Here is a 21,810-nt window from a genome sequence, read left to right on the forward strand (position 1 = left end):
TGGTGCAGGACGCAAGAGCAATCAGCCCGTCCCCCTCCGACTCCCCGGTGCCGCTGCCGCCCGCTCCCGCCACCCGAGGAGGCGCGGTGCCACCCACCGCTCCGTCCCCTGCCCGCGCTCAGTGCCCGACCCGATCCCGGCAGAATCTCCCCATCCTCCCTCTGCTTTCCGACTGCCCAAGGCGCTGTTTTCTCTCTTTCTCTTTCTTGCTCTGCGAGCGCGGAGCGAGGGGGAAGAGGAGAAGGAATTCTTTCCCCGCCTAACGTTTCAAGGGACACAATTCACTCCAAGTCTCTTCCCTTTCCAAGCCGCTTCCGAAGTGCTCCCGGTGACCGCAACTTCTGATCCCAAACTGAGAGGGTAGCCTCCCAACTTGAAACCCTCTTTTCCTTCTCCTTCGCTCTCCGCCTCCTCTCGCTACCTCCACCGTCACCTCCACCTCCGGCACCCACCCACCCTGCCGCCGCCACCAGCAGCGCCTCCTTCTCTCCTCCTCCTCCCCTCTTCTCTCTTGTTGGCAGCCGCTGGACGTCCGGTGTTGATGGTGGCAGCGGCGGCAGCCTAAGCAGCAGCAGCCCTCGCCGCACGCCAGCTCTCGCCCACCCCGCCTCGTTCTCCAGCCCTACCTCGCAGTCTCCCGAAAGGTGCTGGGTAGATTCGGGGCGGCAGAGGCGAAGCGGCTGCAGCGGCGGTAGGAGCGGCGGCGGCAGCGGTAGCGGCGGCGGGAGGCAGGATGAGCGCACGCGGTGAAGGCGCCGGGCAGCCGTCCACTTCAGCCCAGGGACAACCTGCCGCCCCGGCGCCTCAGAAGAGAGGACGCGGCCGACCCAGGAAGCAGCAGCAAGTCAGTACGCGGGCGGGGTGCGGGCAGCAGCCCACCTCCGCTCCCTCCGCGAGGGCCCCGCGACCCGCGGCCACCCGAGCGCGGGAGTCCAGCCGCCGCGGCCGCCTCACGCCGCCGCGGGGGCGAGCTACGGAGTCCCGGCGCGAGTGCGCGGCAGAGCCCCGGGCGCCCGCGCCCCTCTGGGCCGGGAGGTGGGAGCCACGGCGGGCGGGCGGCCGGGTGCGGGCTGGAGGCGGGGTCGGGCGAAGCGCGTCTTCGGACTTTCGCTATTGTGCCCGGCCCGAGTGGCGCGGTGTCTCCTGGTGACGGGAAGCGGCCGGGTACGACAAGCCGGGGCTCGCCAGGCACTTTCCGAGCCGCTTTGCAGTGGCCCGGGGGTTAGGGGTACTCTGGCGGGTCAGGGTTGGAGGGGCTGAAGCCTCGGGGGCCAGAGGCTCTTTCTCCCGCCAACCGGGTCTGCTCGCTGGCCGGGGACTGGCGCGCCGCAGCCGCCCCCTTGGCGCCCTCCCCAAGTTCTCGGTGGCCTGAGACTCGCGCCCTCCCGACAAAGAACTCGTGGGCCCGCCCGGTTCTCTTAGGGCTCTTTAAATGCGGCGCGGCGGCCGCTGCTGAGGTGACCCAGGAAAGGGGCTGGCTACAGGAGACCCTGGGTCCCCACGGGATAGGATTAAGTAGTTCAGCCAAGGGCGCGGTGGCAAGCAGTGTCCGAGAGGGTGCACGGTAGCTAGGGTCACTTCCTCGCCAGGCGCCCAGTCCCCCTTTTGCCTTGGGTGCCGCGCCTCAGAGCTGCAGACCTGAAACGTCTTTCTCCAGAGCGAGTGACTGGGGGTTGGGAGGGGACGATCGAGGGGCGCCCGGGACCCCGCGGAGTGGAGGGTTTTGTCTGCGGATGCAACCAATTAAGCGTGTAGCCTGCGCTTGCGGAGCTGCGCGCAGCGCCCGGGGTGGAGGGGTTTTGTTCGCAGCAATTTCCAAGCCTCCGCGGGCAAGGATGGAGCGGGACTTGTCTATTGAGAACATTTAAACTCCGCTTCCGTGGGGTTTAAAGCTACTTCTTCGTTCTTTAGCCTTAAAGCGCTTCCTTCATGGCAAATAGGCCTATTAGAAAATAATCCTAGAGTCCCAAAGCTGCCCGAGAGCAAGGTGGGGAAGGCGAACAATGTTTGCTTGCCAGTGCGTTTTAGAAAAACTGCTGTACCTTTTTGAAATCATCAAAGGAAACAAGCCAATCTAGAGGCCCCTGAGTTTTCCCGCTCTGCCTGGGCGACACTTTACATCGCGTTAGGATCCTGTTTTACACCTCCCAGGAAGTCACTGCCCTTCCCCCCGCTCTTGTTTCCCACACGCCACCCGGCTCACTCTAACTCTACTAATTGCCCCCCACCTCCAAAAAATAATCCAAAAGAAATTGCAGTGGGGTCTGGAGGTGATTGGAGGTTTTACCTTTGAGTTAAGGCAGAGTTCACAAAGAAAGAAAAATGTGTCTCCTATGTGTTTGCTCCGGATGTGCCCACTGGAGCTAGTGGTCCCACAGAAGCTTGCAGGAAACCTTCCTCAGAATCTCTAAATAGGATGCGAATTTTCATTGAAGACTTTTATGCATTTTAAGCTAATTCTCATTTAATAATCGAATCTGAATGAGATGTAAATTGATGATTCACTGGATAAATATTTAGGATCTGGAATATTAATCATCGCATTCTCTTAACCACTTGAGTATTTACTACTTGGCATAGAAGCCGTTTAAAGTTTTGCTAAACCTATTGATAGTTTCAATTTCTCCTTCCCAGACACTCCCATTCCTCCTTACTACCCACCCCCCATCCCTTTTAGTTTTCTTCGGTACACCCCCATAAGGGTTTTCTCAAAAGAAAGTTTTGGAGAAAACATTTATTTTTATCAAAAGACATTTAAATCTAGACTGGAGACCATTCCTACATCTCCAACTGGCAGTGAAGAATTGAAGCAATTACCTAGATAATTCAAGCAAAGCCTCCCACGACAGATTTACCATAATTATTTGGAAATTTTAGCAGGAATGGAGTTATTTTAAGTTGAAGAACTTGGATAATTGCTCCAGTATTTCACTCAGTGTGTTGATTGAGTTATAACTGACCTACAATATAGATATACAGAATGATCAAAAGCCACCTTTTTCAATATGGGAGATTGTTGAAATATTTCTGATGTTAGCTTCATATTTCTGTTGTTTAAAATGCTGGTATAGTGGAGAGTAGTATTTGTGTAAAATGCTTATTATTTCTATGCGTTGCCAAATACACAGCCTTGCATATTTTACACCTTAAAATGTATAACTTTCTTTCTAGAACAAGCAACCTTTGAACAGTCAGCCTTTGTTACCTTTTTCGGGTTGAAATAGAATCTAGCTTTCATATGCGAAATAGAATTTCCTCTATGAATTCTTGGATTACAAGTATAGTTATTTCCCCTTTCTGTAAGCTCTGTACCATCATCATCCATTTATGCTTGAACTGAATGTGTTCCAGCAGTTCTGTTGAGCAGCACAGGCAGAAAATACAACTATAGAGTCAGGGTCAATTTCTTTCAGCCATTCTTGCCACAGCAGCATTTTTTTTCCCCCCGAAACTAGGAGCCAACCGGTGAGCCCTCTCCTAAGAGACCAAGGGGAAGACCCAAAGGCAGCAAAAACAAGAGCCCCTCCAAAGCAGCTCAAAAGGTGAGATTTCTTACGTCCTCCCAACTTTCTCAACGCCCAGAGGAACCTCCCTGTAATTTTCTCATTCTAGATCCGCACCTAAGGATTTCTCCCAAGTGGGTAACCCAAGACTCATTTCCTACCTTTAATATTGGTGAGATTTTCAAGCAGATACTTAGCATAAAAAGTTCATGAAGATGCCTTACGGTGCTGTTTTTAAACAATCACCAAATAATAAGAAACTTAAAACGGAGATGGGAGGGGGAGGTGGGGGAGTGGAGAATGAACAATTAAGATTTGCACCAGTTGTGAAATAGTTAAAAACAAATCAAAGCTATAGATTTTGTCTGGTGGTGAAGTTTTTGCAATTTCCTTAAAAAATAATAGAGATTAATTTACTTTGTGCTTATTTACATGATTATCGGAAAACCAAATCCCACTATTAAAGTTAAGTACTTTGCCAAATAGATGATAATTAGAAGTAAATCCAATTATGGGATTCTGGAAAAAAACATTCACTAATTTTACTGCTTTAAATGTGCTGATAAAGTACCTTGTTTGTTTACAATAAACCTACAATATAATATAATCTCTCAAAAGCCTTTCCACCTCAGGTGATAGAGAAATGTTCTGAATAGGACAATGAGAAATTTTTTAAACAAATATTTGACTCATTTATTGTATATTTTTGGGCAGGATAGAACCCAACCAAGTGTAACTTCCAGTGTTTTTCTTTATAAATTTTAAATTGCAGTTTAAAAACTTCATGTTTGGTGGTATTTGAGCTAACAAAGAAGAAATATCTCAGGATCAATGCGTAGACTGAGAAGGGAAGGTGAAGATAAAATTCACATTTTTTAAGCTTTACAAATAAATCAGAAAAAAAGTTTCTGTATTTTATTTGTGGGTTTGTATGCTCGTTAAAAACAAAGGTTCAAAATTCAGAAGTAAATTTTGATATATCTTTACAGTCGATTTGAGTACACCATGTACAGTATTTGTTGAAAATGACTGTACGCTCATCTCTTGAGGATTAATGTTTTGTGTGGTTTTCTCTGTGTGAGCACCTACCATATTATATTTGATAGTTTTCAGTGTTGTAGACTTCCATAGCAACCAGTGATACATATAAAGTTATTTAGGGAGCAACTATGAGTTCTTCTCTGTTTTGTTTTAACAGTCTTGAACAGAGTTGAAAGAGCAGATTTCTGATATATTTAAATAGAATTGCTTCTCAGAGTGAAGATTTAATTGTACTCATATTTAATCACTAAACATTGAAGTAGCTCTAAATGATCTTGTCATTTAAAAGTGCCTGTGTAACCTGATATTACTAATATGAATATTTACTATTTGTTTTTTTACCTGCTTTATTCAATTTTAAAAAAGGGCCAATTTAACATAGGTTTTTTTTGTTGTTGCATTAAGTTAATTTTATCTTAATTTTACTCTAATGGAATGGCAAAGAAATATCTTGGTAGCTAGCTGACAAACATTTAAACTATGATGTAATTGCTCTAAAAAATGCATCATAACATCTCCCAGGAAGAAATCTGTAAATCTTATCATAAATAAATTATTTAAAATTCAATACAAAAAAAGGGAAAATGAATTATCTCTCATATTTTACTGTATTACTCTTTTTTTGGAACGAGTAAAAAGGTGCTTCCATCGCCTTCTCTTCAGTTTGAAAAGTTTGCCACTGACTAGCAAAATCTTTATTGACAAAAGGAAAGCTGAGACTTGTGCCTAATTTACCACCTAAAGCAAAATAACAAAAGGTTGGTTTCTTCCCAAGTAAGGTTTGACTTATTTTTAGTTACTTTGGTGATAGGCATTTATAAATGACCCTTAGGCTATTCACCTTTCTGATAATTCTTCATGTGTATGCACATAGTATTACAACTTCCAAAACAGAAGTAGGCTTTCTTTTTCCGAAAGAAATTTTTCTCTGAAATCTTTCATTCTTCCAGACAAAATTATTTCACACAATTCTGTTTTAAAAGTCCCCTTTCTAATAAAAATGGATACGTATTTTTGCTCAGAACCTGACTGTTACATTTGTTCAGTTTTATAAATTACGCTTCATCTGGAGAAGATAACACTTTGCAAAATAATGAATGACACTGATGAATTGTTCATGACATGTGTAAACTTAAGGTATTTTCACTTTCGAATCGGTATTTATTGAGTTTGCTACTACCCTATGTAAACATGATTATCAAACATATATTTGTTTATTAAACATATGTTGTATTCTAACAAAACATATTTTTGTTAGGACTTTGAAAAGTAATCTTTTTTAGAAAAAGTTACATTGTTCATAACATGCTAGACTGACCAGAGTAGAGATGAGAAGCCTTCTATGATTAATAAATTGGGAATTCTCCTGCAAACTGAGACTCACCAAAATGGAAAATATATAACAAAACCTGGTAAGTATATAAGAGAACAGAACTCTAAAATTAGAGGAGATACAGTGTACACTGGGATACTGATGATGTTGTATGTTTAAAATTTCTTGCTGCTTGGAGTTTCTTTACTTACAAAGTTTGTGCTTGGACCCAGTAACTGGCCTTGGGACATTTGAAAACAAAACTGCTTGTTGGAAAATTAGCAGTGTGACACTTGACAATGCATGAGGAAAGTTGCAAGACCAAGTGGAGGACTACTAAATTAGCAATCACTTTAATTTCAGGTCATATTCAATATAAACTTGATTTGTGTAATATATAAAACAAACATTTATAAAAACATAATTTGTTATGCCTGGAACTTTTGGAAGAGAAGATAATTATTCTTCACTTTGCTTCTATTCCGTTATGACAAATTCCCATGGATAACCATTATGTAGAAATTCTAGTTATTCCTAAGAACACCAATCTGAGTGCTCAAAATTCATCCCTGAACCAGTTTCATATTGTTATCTTAATAAAAGAAATCAGAAGTTAATGTTTTCCTGAATAAATAATTGATTTGTGTGAGTTATGTGTGTGTCTGTGTGTGTGTCTTGACCCTTTTATTTATGTCTTAGTTTGAGGTATACCTGTGACCAGTTGGCTCTTAATTTCCTTTTTGTTTTATTTTGTTTTCCTCTCCTGTTTGTGCTGGGTGGAAATACTTTGTATTTTCACATTTCTCATGTTTGGAGAGAAGAAAGATATAATCTCCTTTATGTTTAGTTTAGGGTTTTTGTTGTGCCTGTTTAATGAGAGAACACTGGAGGGGTTTCTTTCACTAATTCTCCAGTTTTTAAGGTCACAAGTCAAATTCATCTGTAAGTCAGGCCAATTGTCATTCAGGTACTTTTAGGGAAAAAAAAAATTCTGAGATTGAATTAAATTTTAATAGGAAGAATTGCGTATAAAAAAGATCTCAGGTGTGAGATAGCCCTACGTCGTAATATCACAGATTTGCTTGAACTTCCTTTTGACTTTAGGTTGTAGTGAAGAGAAATAAAGAGCAAAGTACAAAATGAAAATACCATCTAGGTAAAGTATACTTCAAATAATGTGTTCAGGCAGACACCTAATTTATATTTTCCACTTGCCTAAACAAAGAAGACTTGATACGAATTGGATACTATAGAGGAAGATTTGTGCTCCTTTTCTAATCATGTTCCTAGGAGGTTGGTTGATTTTTCACAAATGATTACTAACACCAAGCACAGATATTTTAGGATGAGAGAATGGGTTTTCCTCATCATTTCAGTTAAATATTAGCGCATAGATGCTGAGCAAGGACATGATTTTTTACGGGATATAGTAGGTCGAGCTGAGGAGGGGAACCAAAGGCATCATTATAGGTAAGTCAGGGAAAGATGGTATTGGCAGTTGTCATACAATTCCAGCCTATGGCGTCTATGTTACTAATACGAGTTATTTTGAGTTCCTCTGTGTTTTTATGGGCAAGTAACTTCCACTGGGACTCAGGGCTCTATCTAAGGATACAGATAAATCCAGTCAGGTGGAATTACGTAAAGCCCAATTGTTGTCTCCATTATCTTGGTATTTTAGGCTGTCTTACCTAAACAGTTGACTCATTTTTTTTTTTTCACTTAACTTTGCCAGAGAGGACCGAGCCTTAATGTATCAGTAAATTCTCTCGCACAATGCCTTTGAGTCATCGTAGATTATGATCCAAATATGGAAGATTCAAATACATTTGAGTTATTTTCTGAAATCACTTTACTTCAAGGAACCCAGAGATCTCATTCTTTGCCAGTTATTCTTCTGAACTTTTTCATCGAAAGCCCCTCATTACTTTGACTGACTTCCAGCTCTGGTTCATTTTTATCTCAAGGTCTCAACAGATCATTTTGCTCAAGAGAACATAACAGATTGGTATTCTGTTGCATTTCAGTTCTTTTTTGAGACTAGATGGATGCTGAAGAGCATTTTATGTCAGTTAAATCATTCAGACCCATCTTATCTTGTTAGCTGACTTTCTGCAGTTTCCAGAGCTTGCTCTGGAACCATATAGCTTGGCACAAGGGTGGAACAATGAATTTTATATCCTAGATGCTGAGATTTTTAGCTCTGAATTTTTATAGTGCGAACCAGGAGAAAAAGGTGAATGCAGAACTGATTCCATTTTAGGCTGCTGCTTTATTATTCTATATTGCTTTAATCCACTGAACAACGCTGAATGGCATCTTCTAAATGATTTAGCAAGGAGAAGTCACAGCCATTTTTTTCTCCAGGATAATGTAGGGAGTAGTTTGCTCGGAAGGTCACCCTTATGAACTCTCATATCATTGCTATTGATTTTTCTGATTACAAAGGAGGGAGAGGAACAGTTAAAGAGGAGAATCCTAAACTCTGAAAATAACTTTTCCTGTTATTTTGGCCTTGGCTTTAATTTCATGTTTGTATAGGTGAAGACAGGCATGTGTAAATAATGACATGGGAGTTGACAACAAGGACTTCCTTGGGGAAAATGAGCATGAACTACAATGGATGATAGAATTCACTTTTATTTCTTTTTTGGAAAATATGTAGCAATGGCAAACTTGTAATGTCTTTTAAAGACTAAAAATAGTTGCATGTACAGTTTGGAAACCCATAGAACTAGATTAGCAAAAAGGTGAAGTGACAATTACTTAACATTTAATGTGATTGATTAATCCAGTTAATTTTGATGCCAGTGCACATTGATTTACACTCTTTATATTTTTGAAAGGGCTACTAAAAGAAATAAAATGTGACTCTACGCTGTTTTTAGATGGCTCCATATGCTCTAAAGTCAGCAGGTCTTAGTCATATATACATATATATGTAAAGATACATGAAAGCAAAGCAAGGTACTACTAAGCCCAAATATTTTTCTAGCTCTTTTGTGTGTGTGTGTATACAGATGCACTGATTGATTTGGAGTGGGGCATTCTGGTTTTTATGCATTATCACAGTATGATGTGAGCATTTAGAATAGCAAAAAATTAATAGCTATCTAAATTTGACCCGGAAGTCAGAACTGGCTAATGCGCTTGGTTCCCAATCTTAGCTCTTGTCTATGTCTTTATAGGAAACTTGGAAATATTTTACTTTTAACTACTCATTTGATTTCCACCCTAGAAGTTTTTAAAAAAATTTCCCCATGGCTACTTCATTTTGTATGGGACTATCTCCCAGAAGAACAGACCCTTTATTGCCTTGAAATCAGATGGGGCCTCAGTTCCATCACTTAAGAACATGGGCAGATTGCTTAATCGCCCATATAAACAGGGGTAGTAATAGCTGCCCTACTTAAATAAGATAATGCTCAGAAAATCACTCAGTACTTTGACTGGAAACTTACAAAATTGGGAGGTACTCCTTTTAAGGGTAACATTTTAAAATATGGAGGGAGTTAAGAAATTACATTTGACTACCTACTAAATGCTGTAGCTTTTGTCAGGCTTACCTTCCATATACATTAGCTCCTTTAATCCTTTGATGTAGGCATTATGGTCTTCATTTCACAAATGAGAAAACTGTGATTCAGAGATGTAAACTGTGACATGTCTAATGTTCAGCTTCAGTAGATGGGAGTACCTGGGCTTGAGTTCAAATCTAATTCTAAAGCTTATGATCTTTCCACTATTATGCGGTGTCAAATATCTCATAAAGTATTTGCTACAAGGTAGATTATGTTTTCTCCAGTAACCAGAAATGTAGGTTGTAAGTTAGATTTTGAGAAATCTTCGGAGGGGAGTTCTCTACAAGCTTATAAAGGGATTGGCAATATGTGCTTACTGCAACCCATTCCTGGCCCCCAAATAAACCAGAAGGCTATGACATTGGAGATCATGGCACACCCAGAAGTTGTTTTATTTGTTAAATGAAGGGGCTGGATGAAATGTCTTCTGAAGCCCTACCAAGCTGTAGATTTCTAAAGGTGAGAGGGAAACAACAGGGAAACACACAGGTGATATAAACACCAGTGTTTCTTTCTTTCCTTCCTTCCTTCATGCAATAAATGTGCATTGAGCACATCTTATGCACCAGACACTAATGCTAAGCACTGTTTCCAAGATCAAGAGTTCTATTTGCTAGATGAATTTCCTTTTTTAATTAATTTTTTAGTGCTCATACATTTAAGAGCCTGGAGTACCAAAACTTCTTAGAGAAAGATATAATTACATTTCCCATTTAATAGTCTCCCCAGTCCTCATGAACTTGCTTCTAAAGCATCTTATAAAATTAAATACACAGTTCTGAACTTACACTTTTTTTAAAAGGCAAAAATGAGAATGAAGACAAGCCAGGAGGGAATAATACTTTTAACATATGATCGTTGCAGACGTTAGTATAACAGGGCTGATAATAGTCTGAAATTCAGTTCTTACAAATGCAGAATTCCCACCCTCTCTCCCTACTCCCCCGCCCTGAGATAAGCAGTAAGTACTCAGAATAAGTTATTGTCTGAATTATACATGGGTTTGTAGTGTGGAACCAAATTCCACTCTGGCGAAGGAAAACCAAATATACACTTACACAGTATTGCATATGTTAACATATTAAAAACAAAACAAGCCCCCAAAATGTTTTGTTTGTTTTCTATTGAAAAATAATATTCCGAAGAGCATTAAACACAGGGAAAAAAGTTAAAGCCAGTGTTTTCCAATATGTAAAATTCCTGGATCTATGCTGGTTTACAAAGGAAAATCCTAACTGGTTTTGCAGCTTTTGTGAAGTTTGATCAGAATGATTAAATAATGTGGGTTTTAAGGAACAATGAAAACCTCCCAGATCGACGACACACAGCACAGCTAATGTGTTTCTTCTAGATGTCGTCTCAGAAGAGGGTTTCAGTTTACATGTAATACTGGCCCCAAGACCAAGGAGCAAGTTTGCTTTTAACAAGTCCAAGTGATAATCGTGATATTTTGCCCCTTAGTTAATGGTGCGAATTTTATTTTTGAATAGACTTTTTGTAAATGGGATGCTCGTTTTTAAGTCCTCTTGTTTGCAGGGCTTTCTCTCTCTTATGAGAGATTTGCTTTCTCTAACTTTAAAATGCAGTGAAACCCTCTTAGAAAACAACCCTCTTTTTAACAGACTTTAGATACACCCGGATCACATCATGGCCCCGGAACATAACCACCATACAGAAAAGCCTGGTGTAGCACTGTTAGCTTTTAAGATCAGCAGTCTCCTACTCTCAACCCCACCTACCATCCTCATGCCCATTAGAAAGGATTTCTATCTTCCATGTTTGTATTATTTACTACTGAGTAAACTGTGCAACCTTACAGTTGCTCCTAAAGGGTAAATCAGGCACTACTTCTGTATTAGGGAATTTTGTACTCATATAACTCGTGATGTACTAGCCAGAGGGTCTCTTAAAAGCTTCATTCTTAAGGTGATCTATGGGTGTAATGGAATATTTGCATTGATTGAACCTTCTATGAGATTGGACTAACTTAAAGGAAAACTTTCCCTTTAAGAGTTCCATCTGGTTAGGAGTGAAAGAACATTTATTGAGCACCTCATTTATGGGAGCCACTTCACTCCTCACTCCTCACCGGAGGTGTTATCTCCATTTCACACCTGAAACCAAATTAAGGTTTTCAGGGACCTGCCCAAAGTCATAAAGCTAACATGGCAGAGCAGGGATTTGAATCTAAGCTTTCCAAAGTGGAATCTGTGTTCCTTTTGAGATCTCCCTCTCTCCCTGATACAACACTCAGAAAGAGGGTGTGATTCACTGGGCCCTCCTGGCTTTCACTTAATTTAACTCATGCCCTTATGACCGAAGGTAAGACAGGACCACTAACCCTTGACAAGGAATGATTCCTTTGTGGAGCCATTCAAAGTAGTAACCCCTACTACTATGATTCAGAGTGCCCAAATCTGACTCTCAGGTGGAGCTGAGTCAGTGACAATTTTCGTTAACTAAAATATCTCCTCATAGCAGCAAATGCATGTAACCTAAAGGGAGGTAGCGTTGTCAGGACAGTGAGAGCCCTGGCTTTAGAGTCCAACAGAACTGGGTTCCAATCCCAGGCTTGCCATTTACCAGCTTTGTGTGTGACCTGAGTTATTCAGCTAGCCTTTCTAAGACTTAATTGTCCGTTTGCAAACTAAGAGAAATAATAACAGCTACCTTACATGGAGGGCTGTTGTAAAGATTAAAACAACACATGCGAATGACTTAGCCCGGTGCCTAGGGTATTTTAAATGCTCAATAAATGTGAACTAACATTATAATCACACAAAGTTTGGGTTAATTCATGGAACCTGTTAGATAGGTCAGGAAGATATTTAGTGAGAAATCTTGTGACATAAAAATCTTATTTTGTCTATGTACCTGTGTATCTTTGTACCTCTCTGTGTATCTATCAATCTATCGCCTATCTCCATCTATTTTTACCAGATTGAAGGGAGAAAGGAGAGTCATTTGGCAGTGTAGACAGTTATAATAGGTAATTTTAGTATCGTTGTACCAAGTACTTGCTGCTAACCCAGGTAACAAAAGTAAAATGCAAAATGAGTTATCCTGGCTCAGGTTACCTGTATTTTTGTGTTTATATAGCCTTGAGATGATTCTCATACACAGAAGAGGATGTACTAAGTTTTCTTTACTCTGAAAATGGAAATTATAAACATGCATTTATTTATTTATTTTTTTGGCTGTGTTGGGTCTTTGTTGCTGTGCGCAGGCTTTCTCTAGTTGCAGTGAGAAGGGGCTACTCTTCGTTGCGGTGTGTGGGCTTCTCATCGCAGTGGCTTCTCTTGTTGCAGAGCACAGGCTCTAGGTGCGTGGGCTTCAGTAGCTGTGGCACACGGGCTCAGTAGTTGTGGCACACGGGCTTAGTTGCTCCGCGGCATGTGGGATCTTCCCAGACCAGGGATCAAACCTGTGTCCCCTGCATTGGCAGGTGGATTCTCAATCACTGCGCCACCAGGGAAGTCCCTATAAACGTGTATTTTTATAGAAAGTGCATGTGATATGTGTGTGTTGGTGTATTTGGGGATTGGAGTAGGCGTGATAAACACAGGGAAATTATAATATTAAAATTTTACTCAAAAGGGAAAAAAACAACTGTGATACCAGAAAAATCTTCTGTGAAGTAAAGCAATGAACAAACTGTTAAGATAGTTAGAAATATATTCATGTCAGGTTTGTGTTGAGTGTGGAATTGTTAATTGTTAATAATATACATTGTTTATTAATTATTATTTTTAGCACCCCTTGTTTCCATCTCAGAGAAAAACATTGATGATTTCTGCTAGCTTTTTTTTTTCTCTCTCTGCTTTGGGTGAACTGATTGACAGGTGTTTGTTTGGGGCAAGGATAGGAAATTAACTATGTAGAAGTGTGCTAATATTTGTTTTTTTGAGTTAGAAGCCTATATATTTTCACTCACATTTAGATTTGCTTTTGCCTAACAATGTGGGTAGAAGTGGTTTGTAAATTGTACAGTAATATATCAATGTTAATTTTGGTAATTTTAGTTGTGATATGGAAAGAAAAATCATCATTTAAGAAACATTAATTTTCTAAAAGTCTACTTTACATAATTATGGATATGTGGGAATAATTTTTTTTAATTACAGGTAGAAATAAGGGCAAAATGGCTTTTAAAAAGCATTTTCATGCATTTCAGAGATTACTCCAGGGGAATCTATTAGGGTGAGGGCTGCATAGATCTCTCTTTGCATCATGCAATGAAAAATGGAGAAGATGAACCTTCAAGGAGAAAGAGATTCTTAAAGCAATCTTAATACCTTATCTGCAAACCAGAACATTCTTACTTGAAATGTGTCCCTTGGTGCAGCACTTATAAGAAACGTCAGGTAGGAAACGATATAACTTCCTTTTTCATTTTGCAGAAAGCAGAAGCCACTGGAGAAAAACGGCCAAGAGGCAGACCTAGGAAATGGGTGAGTAGTAAGATAAAATTTCTGTTCTTTTTTAGTACTGAAAAATTTCTGTTGCTTTTTTTTAAATAAATGACTTTTATTTTATCGATTACATGAATTTCTAACTTCTGATTTGATGCATCTTTGAAAGGGTTAAGGCAAGAAGCATATTATCACCACCTCTTACCCTCAGGCTCCAGGAGTTTCCTCAAAACACTTTTCTTTCCTGGGAGTGTCTCCTTTTTCTATCTCTTATCAACATGAAAAGAGTCTCCACTCTTCCTTCAAATGGGGTAACAATGAGATGACTTGTTCCCTGGGTTGAGTAACTAAGGTTAAAGGGTATTATGAAACATTGGAAGTTGATTACAAATGGTGATAAAATTCAGATGAAATGTGTATGAGATAACTTTTTAACTCTTTCTTTTCATTTCTTTTTGTTGTTGTTGCCGGGATGGTTTGGCCTTGGAAATATCTCATTTTCTAGGTGGTTTGTGTTTTCCTTTTCCCCTTGCCTTTGTTAGGAAACCAGGTTTTACGCACCGGTTTTTCTTGCTTCCCTTAGTAGTGATTCTTACATACTGATGGTGGCTTCCATGCAGGTGTACCTGACCCCATAGGCACACAGATCCTGTATCTTTCTGAGGCCAGAAATTCACTGACCACTGAAGAGCTTTGTTAATTTTACCACTTGAACCTGGTTCTTTATGCTGCTACATTACCATGTTCTTCTGGTCCGTCTTTCCCACTGACCGATGAAAAAAGTCTTAAAAACGAATAAAACCATTTCTCAAGAAAGATGAGGGCATCCTCTCTACCCTAGGTCATCTATGATGGCATCTTTGGCCTTGCTTTTCTCTCTTCCATGGTTCCATCTTCATGCTTCATCTTTTTCTGAAGTTCCTTTGCTGCTCTGCTGGATTGTATTTTCCTGTTAGTTTCCATTCTTCTGTCCTCCAGAGTTCTGCATCCCTTTCTATTTATACTTTGGTATTGCCTTTCATTCAATTTATTCATCTTGTATTTTTTTCCCTCTGCTCAACATGTGTTGGGATTAGATTTCTTAGCACAAGGAAATGGGGATGATCTTTAGATTAAAAACATCTCAGTGTTACAGTGTAACCTTAAAGTAAGAGCATTTTATTCAACCTTCTGGTCAATAAATGAATTCTCTCCAAACTTACCCACCAGGTGGTGATCCTCTCGACTGCTTGATTACCTTTAATGTTAGGAAACTCACGTCCTCTTAAAGCTGCCTCTTCTTTCCTGGAAAGCTCTGAACATTAGAAAACACTTCCATCTGACTCCCTGTAACTTCTGTTCACTGTTCCTAGGCCTCCCTCCTGGGAATATACAGAGTAATTGTTATTACTTTTACTTGTGATAGCTCATCAGATATTTGAAGGCAATTAACATATACCGTTTGTTCTCTTTTCTGATTTGAATATCTCTAAGCCTTTCAGCTTTTTCCCATGAAGGAACATTCTTCTTCTTCTCCTCTGAGTATGCTTGTTTTTTTTTTATCTTTTGTAATATGTCACCCAGAACTAAGTATCATATTCCAGGTGTGGGCTCCATAACCAATGGGTTTATTACCTCTCTTGTTAGACATATGGTTCCAGTTACCTATTACTGTTTCATCAACCACCCCAAAACTTAATAATGTAAAAAAACAAAACAACAAAAAAGCTCATGGATCCTTTGGGTCAGGAATATGGACAGGGCACAACAGAAAGGCTTGTTTCTGCTTCAGGATGTCTAGAGCCTCAGCTGGGAGGACTCAAGCAGCTGGGCGTTACCTCTTATGCTTGGGGTAGAATTTGGAGGCGTCTTTACTCACAGGTGCTTTTGCAGAATTGGCTTGAAGTCTGGGTGCATCTGGGGGTGTCCTCTGGAGCACCCACACACATGGCCTTTCTAACGTGGTGGTCTCAGGGTGGGAAGTCAGCCTTCTGACATACACTCAGGGCTCCCAGAGAGGGTGTTTTCCCAAATGAGGAGAAAACTGCAAGCAAGGCCTTTTTTGACCTAGTGTCAGAAGTCAAAAAGTCCTATTCCATTATACTCTAGTGAGCACAGTGTTGACTAAATTGGTATTGGCATACATATCAAATATAGGTCTGCCATTTTCTAAGCATCAGAACTAAAAGGACATCGTATCCCATTGAACTCATCAATGAGAAAAACCTATATAAACTTTCTTATAGGCAACAGAATAGGAAATAGGTAAGTTCTTTGAAGTCATGAGATTAATGTTGCTAAAATGAAATGAAACGCATTGTAAGCAAATACAGTGAGATTTAACCAGCACTCAGCTTCCATCAATTGTCCTCCAACCCAGCTTTATTGAGATGTAATTCACATATAACCTTGTGTAAGTTTAAGGAATACAGCGTGTTGATTTGACTTATGTATTGCAAAATGATTACCACAGTGGCATTAGTTAATACCTCCATCATCTCACATAATTACCATTTCTTTTTTTGTGGTGAAAACATCTAAGATCTATTCTCTTAGCAACTTTCAGGTAAATAATACTGCATTGTAAACTATAATCACCATGCTAGATCCCCAGAACTTACCTTATTACTAGGAGTTTGCACCCTTTGGCCAATATTTCCTCATTCCCTCCGCCCACCCCAACTCCCCCCAAGCCCCTGGCAACCACCATTCTACTGTCTGTTTCTATAAATTTAGTATTTATAGATTCCACATATTAAGTGATAGACAGTATTTGTCTTTGTCTGACTTATTTCACTTAGCATAATGTCCTCAAATTTCATCATGCAAATGGCAGGACTTCCTTTTTTCTCTGGCTGAGTAATATTCCATTGTATATGTCCACCACATTCCCTTCAGGCGCTTATCCGTAGATGGACTCTTAAGTTCCATATCTTGCCTCTTAACTGGTCTTCCTACCTTTCACCTTTTCTACCTTTGGCTCTCCTATGTTTGCCAGTTAACCTGCATAGGGTATAGTCACATCACTGCTCTTCCTAGAAACTTTCTACGGATCCACAGCTGGCCACTGAATTGATTACAACCTTCCCTAGCTCTTCGAAGTCCCCACAGTTTATACCCACCTCCCTTTATGCCTTTATTTTCCACCACTCATCCTCACACACCCGATGTTTCAGCCAAGCTGGAATAAAATATGTAGTAGTTAAAGGATCTATATGTTTTTATTTTCTCAATGGATTCTTGCTCATTTGGGGGATATCTGGATTCCAGGCACCTGATCTTCATGCTGAATGAGAAGCCCACGTGAAGCACCCATTACAAAATCCCTTGCCTTTCTGGGAATAATTGGGCCATCTTCATTGACCCTCATGATTTCTAGTTTTTACTGGCTGTGAGAATGGAAAATATTGTGTAGCTAATTGTTATAAGACCCCGATTTGTTCCCCAAAGAAGAGTTGTTCTACTTAGAAAAGGAAATAGAAGGAAATTGTGTATTTTTTTTCTAGACAGCGTGTTTCCTTTTTGCTTATATATATTCTGTTGGGTAGAGTGTGCGGCCAGTCACAGCAAGGCATTCAGTTCAAGGGCATTCTTTACTGGAAAGCTTGTACTAAAGAAATAAATTATTGCATTTTCCATAGGAAATGAGCCTTGTACTTTACAGTAAGTTCAATTCTTTCCAACAGTGTCATTCACTGATTTCCTTATATTAGAGATATATTTTTGAACTGACAGGATTTACTAGGTACAGGGCCTAAAAGCCAAACTGGTCCCCTTTTATTCTTCTGGGTTGTTTTGTTTTATAAAGTTCTTTTGCTTTTAAAAAGAAGTCTTGTACATTTTATGGTGTCATGTAACAGGGCTGGAAGAAGATATCTACCTTGTAACCCTCTCATCTGATGTGACTGGGATCAGTACTTGGTAGGTTACTCCAAAGTTGATTAACCAAAAGTATGTGGACATAGGAAAGAAGTTTGTGCCAGTCTTGCTTCTGCAGGGGATGGAGTGTTGACTAATCCAGTGAGGACGTTAACTAGATTTTGGTTAAGAGCACTTCTCTTATTTACTTTATTCCCCTTTGTTTTTTTTTTCTGAGTTTGTGTCAGATTTCAGATCTATTATTTTGATGAGCTGCTTTGGACTTTCACATTTTTTTGGTCTGGACGAGGTGAGAGGTAAAGGAAGGAGAGAGAAGTGGGACGTAACTTTTCTACTGGTCTTAGAGTCGGGAGCTCAGGATCTGGATTCAGGTGGCTTGGGTTCAAATTCTGGCCCATCACTTGACTAACTAGAATCTTCAGCAAATTACATGACCTTTTTAAAAGCACTTTAAAAAATTATTTTAACTGAGGTATAGTTGATGTACAATATTATATAAGTTTTAGGTGTATAACATAATGATTCACAATTTTTAAAGGTTATACTCCATTTATAGTTGTTATAAGATATTGGCTATATTCCCTATGTTGTACTATCTATCCTTGTAGCTTATTTATTTTATTCATAGTAGTTTGTACCTCTTAATCCCCTACCCCTATCTTGCCCCTCCTCCCTTCCCTCTTCCCACTGGTAACCACTATTTTGTTCTCTATATCTGTGAGTCTATTTCTTTTTTGTTATATTCACTAGTTTTATTTTTTAGATTCCACATATAAGTGATATCATACAGTATTTGTCTTTCTTTATTTCACTTAGCACAATACTCTCTAAAACTTCATTCATTTTTATGGCTGAGTGATGTTCCATTGTGTATATGTAGGGCTGTGTGTGTGTGTGTGTGTGTGTGTGTGTGTGTGCGTGTGTGTGTGTATACAGCACATCTTCTTAATCCATTCATCTGTTGATGGGCACCTAGGTTGCTTCTATATCTTGGCTATAATAAATAATGCTGCTCTGAACATCGGGGTGCTGCATGTATCTTTCTGAATTAGTGTTTTCATTTTTTTGTGGATAAATACCCAGGAGTGGAATTGCTGGGTCATACGGTAGTAATGTTTTCAGTTTTAAAGGTCCAATTTCCTCCTCTTTAAGAAGGTGGTAAGAGTGGTACATTTCTAATAGCATCGTGTGAGGATTAAATAAGGCAGTGATGCAAAGGGCTTAATAGAAGGCCTGGCACATAGTAAGTGCTCAATAAATGTTTAACATTATTATTAATTCCACTGTACACTTTCATGTAGATATCACTGACAGCCTAAACCCTAATAGCTTATAGCTACCTGTAGCTACACATGGAGTGAGGTGACAGCTGTGCATCAAACTCACCGAGTACCCTTGGTAGTATCATTGTGTCTTCACTATACCTATGCTGAATATCATCAAGTTTAAGACTTGCTTATAAATAATACTAAGGTACATTTTAAATCTATTTGTAGTTAAGGAAAATTATTTATTTATTTATGGCTGCACTGCGCGGATCAAACCTGTGCCCCCTACAGTGGAAGCGTGGAATCTTAACCACTGGGGCTTCAGGGAAGTCCCCAAGGAAGATAATTTAAATTGCAGCTTATAAGCTTTCTAACTGTAGAGGTTCATGCCATGTGTTGTTCATCAATTTGGAAAGTAGTATTTCTGCTGTGTGCCTCAGTAGGCACATGCAGAGATGTTCTGGCCTCTTAGAACCTATATAGATTTCAGTTAGTCAGTCCTTCTGCCAGTTGAAACTAGGCATTTCATATTTATTTGCATTTCTCGATTTTGGCTTTAGAATGGAGCCCATCACGTAACTGATTTAGCGATGGAAAATATTTGGAAAAAGTTTTAGAGAGTAGAGCTAAGGCTCAAGAAAATACAGTGCAGTAATAACAATGTTAACCTTGTGTATGAAATGCTCCATCCAGATGTTGCTTAGTGAAGCAGCCAGTGCTTCTGGAGGAAAAGAAGGAAGGACAAAATAATAAAGAATAAATCAGTGGGAACCAGAGATGTTTTTAGGTGTTTTGTTTTCAGAATATCTTTATGAGAAAGGAAATTAACAACAGAAGGGAAATACTCCCCAATGTGAATTAATGGTTTGTAAAGAAAAAAAAAAGAAAGAATTCTGGAGATACTGAAATTGACCTAGAAATTGATCCAAGGACTAGATGCTGAAGCTTAACTTCAATGGGTCACTAGAAAGTTACTAACAAACCCCAGCTGTTTTCTCCGGTTGCTGATTATCTTCATTTGGTAATGGGGTGTGTGCGGTCTGTTGATTTAAAAATATGCATTTCTATTCCATATCTTTTGGGGGACAGTTCCTTGATTAAAGAACTTGTGATACACAGGAAAGTGATGTAATTTCATTTGTTAGTCAAACATTCTAGATAGGCAACAAGAGCTTTTTGTTTTTCTAAGTTTGTAGAAATCTAGAAACTTACATGATGATTTTAAAATCAAGTAGGAGGAACTAAATCGGAATAAAACCTGTTACAACTAGACTGGTTGAAACTCTTTGGATTTCTTCTAAAGATCTCAAGCATTAACGTATTGAGGAACCTGGAAATCTAATGTTGAAGTTAAAACATTAGGTTTTCATTTCCATTACTTTTCCCCTCCAGATGTTTGTTACTTTTTTTTTAACTTTTAGCCATTTGTAATTTAACACTTGCTTTGTTTAAACTGAAAATATTTCTTTGATGTTTAGAGAGGAATATCCAATAATGCATATTGCAGATAATTGTAACTTTTTACTGGAGTCAGAGGGAAAGAAATGACTTTGATAGAATATCAAAAACTGTCTACTAATGGAGTGTGTGAAGACAAAACCATTTTCACTTAGAAACTTGGAAAAACAACATGCTTTAAAAACCGGGAGATGCTTCCTCTAAAGCACATGAGCTTTTGACATATGCTTAATAATTAAGATATAAATCTTCTGATGCTTATAATGTGTTCAATATCGGTAAGCTATATTTTCTGAAACTATCTCCTTTGCAACATTTTGTGATAAAAATGGAGTTTTTTGCAAACCCTAATAGAACTCTGTGAGGAAAAGTGACTTAAGTTGATTTTCTTTTTTTAATAGCTCACTGCAAAATTCCCTAAAATGCTTATATAAAATTGCAAAATTAAATATGAAAACACTAATAAATATATCATACTCAGAAGGCAAGAATTGGATTTGATCATTAGCATTTTGATTTAGTCTCTTTTTTTTGCTTGTGTCAGTATTGAAGTCCTGTTCTTAATTATTCGGTTAATGATGTCTTTAACAAAGAGACTGATAACCAGCTCTACTTGGTCATCCAGTTCAGTTTGGTATTACCAGCTTTTACCAGATCCTGACCATTCAGGATTATTCAGACATCGACCTTGGGGTCCACTGCTCAAGTGATGCTACCACAATACCACAATAGCCAGGTGCTCTTATTAAACTATAATCAAGGAAGAATATGTTTTTCTCCCACTTGTGGATGAGTGGCAGATTATAGACAGGAGGCAGATCAAATAAATGTCCTGTTTCTCGACCCAAATAATCAAATCAGTAAAATCCTGGCCAAGACAGTTATCTCAGTTTCACTCTAATTAAATGACAAGTACTGTGAAATTCAGTGACCATTTTATATGACAGTAAATGTATTTAAGACTTTATCCATACTACCATACACATATTTACCTATGTTCCCCCAAATCTGAGTATTTATGGATGGCAGTAAATATTTCTAAAACACTGGAAACCTTCATATCATATATAAATAAAACTAATATGCCATATATATATATATGTTTTTAACTAGGTAAGATAGGTAAAACTATTACTCCATATTTCAAGAGAACATTTTTGTTCTGTTTTTAAGAGTGGAATCTGTTTTTATTTTAAGATTATTTTTTTTAACCAAGGAATTCTTGATTCTAAACTCTTCCATATTTGACACAGATATTTCACTATTTTTTGGCAAAATTTCAATCCAGCGGGATTTAATCAAGCCTACCGTTTCTCCTCTGGGCCGAGATAAAGACTGTTTTGATGAGCTGTGTACCTTTGGGCAGGTCGCTCAGTG

At 39.2% G+C, this 21,810-nt stretch overlaps 1 protein-coding gene across 1 annotated transcript in view; it reads left to right on the forward strand.

The window, feature by feature from the left end:
* The first annotated feature begins 666 nt into the window (after nt 1–666).
* Nucleotides 667–21,810, forward strand: part of HMGA2 (high mobility group AT-hook 2) — a 138,343-nt gene continuing 117,199 nt past the window's right edge. The window contains exons 1-3 of the mRNA XM_029206332.1: nt 667–844; nt 3,456–3,542; nt 13,838–13,888. Coding sequence (XP_029062165.1) covers nt 734–844; nt 3,456–3,542; nt 13,838–13,888 — 249 coding nt within the window. The 5' untranslated portion in view covers nt 667–733. The remainder of the gene's footprint in view (nt 845–3,455; nt 3,543–13,837; nt 13,889–21,810) is intronic.

This window comes from Monodon monoceros, unplaced genomic scaffold (assembly GCF_005190385.1).
Source record: "Monodon monoceros isolate NGI ecotype Baffin Bay Population unplaced genomic scaffold, NGI_Narwhal_1 Super_Scaffold_6, whole genome shotgun sequence".
Classification (NCBI taxonomy): Eukaryota; Metazoa; Chordata; class Mammalia; order Artiodactyla; family Monodontidae; genus Monodon; species Monodon monoceros.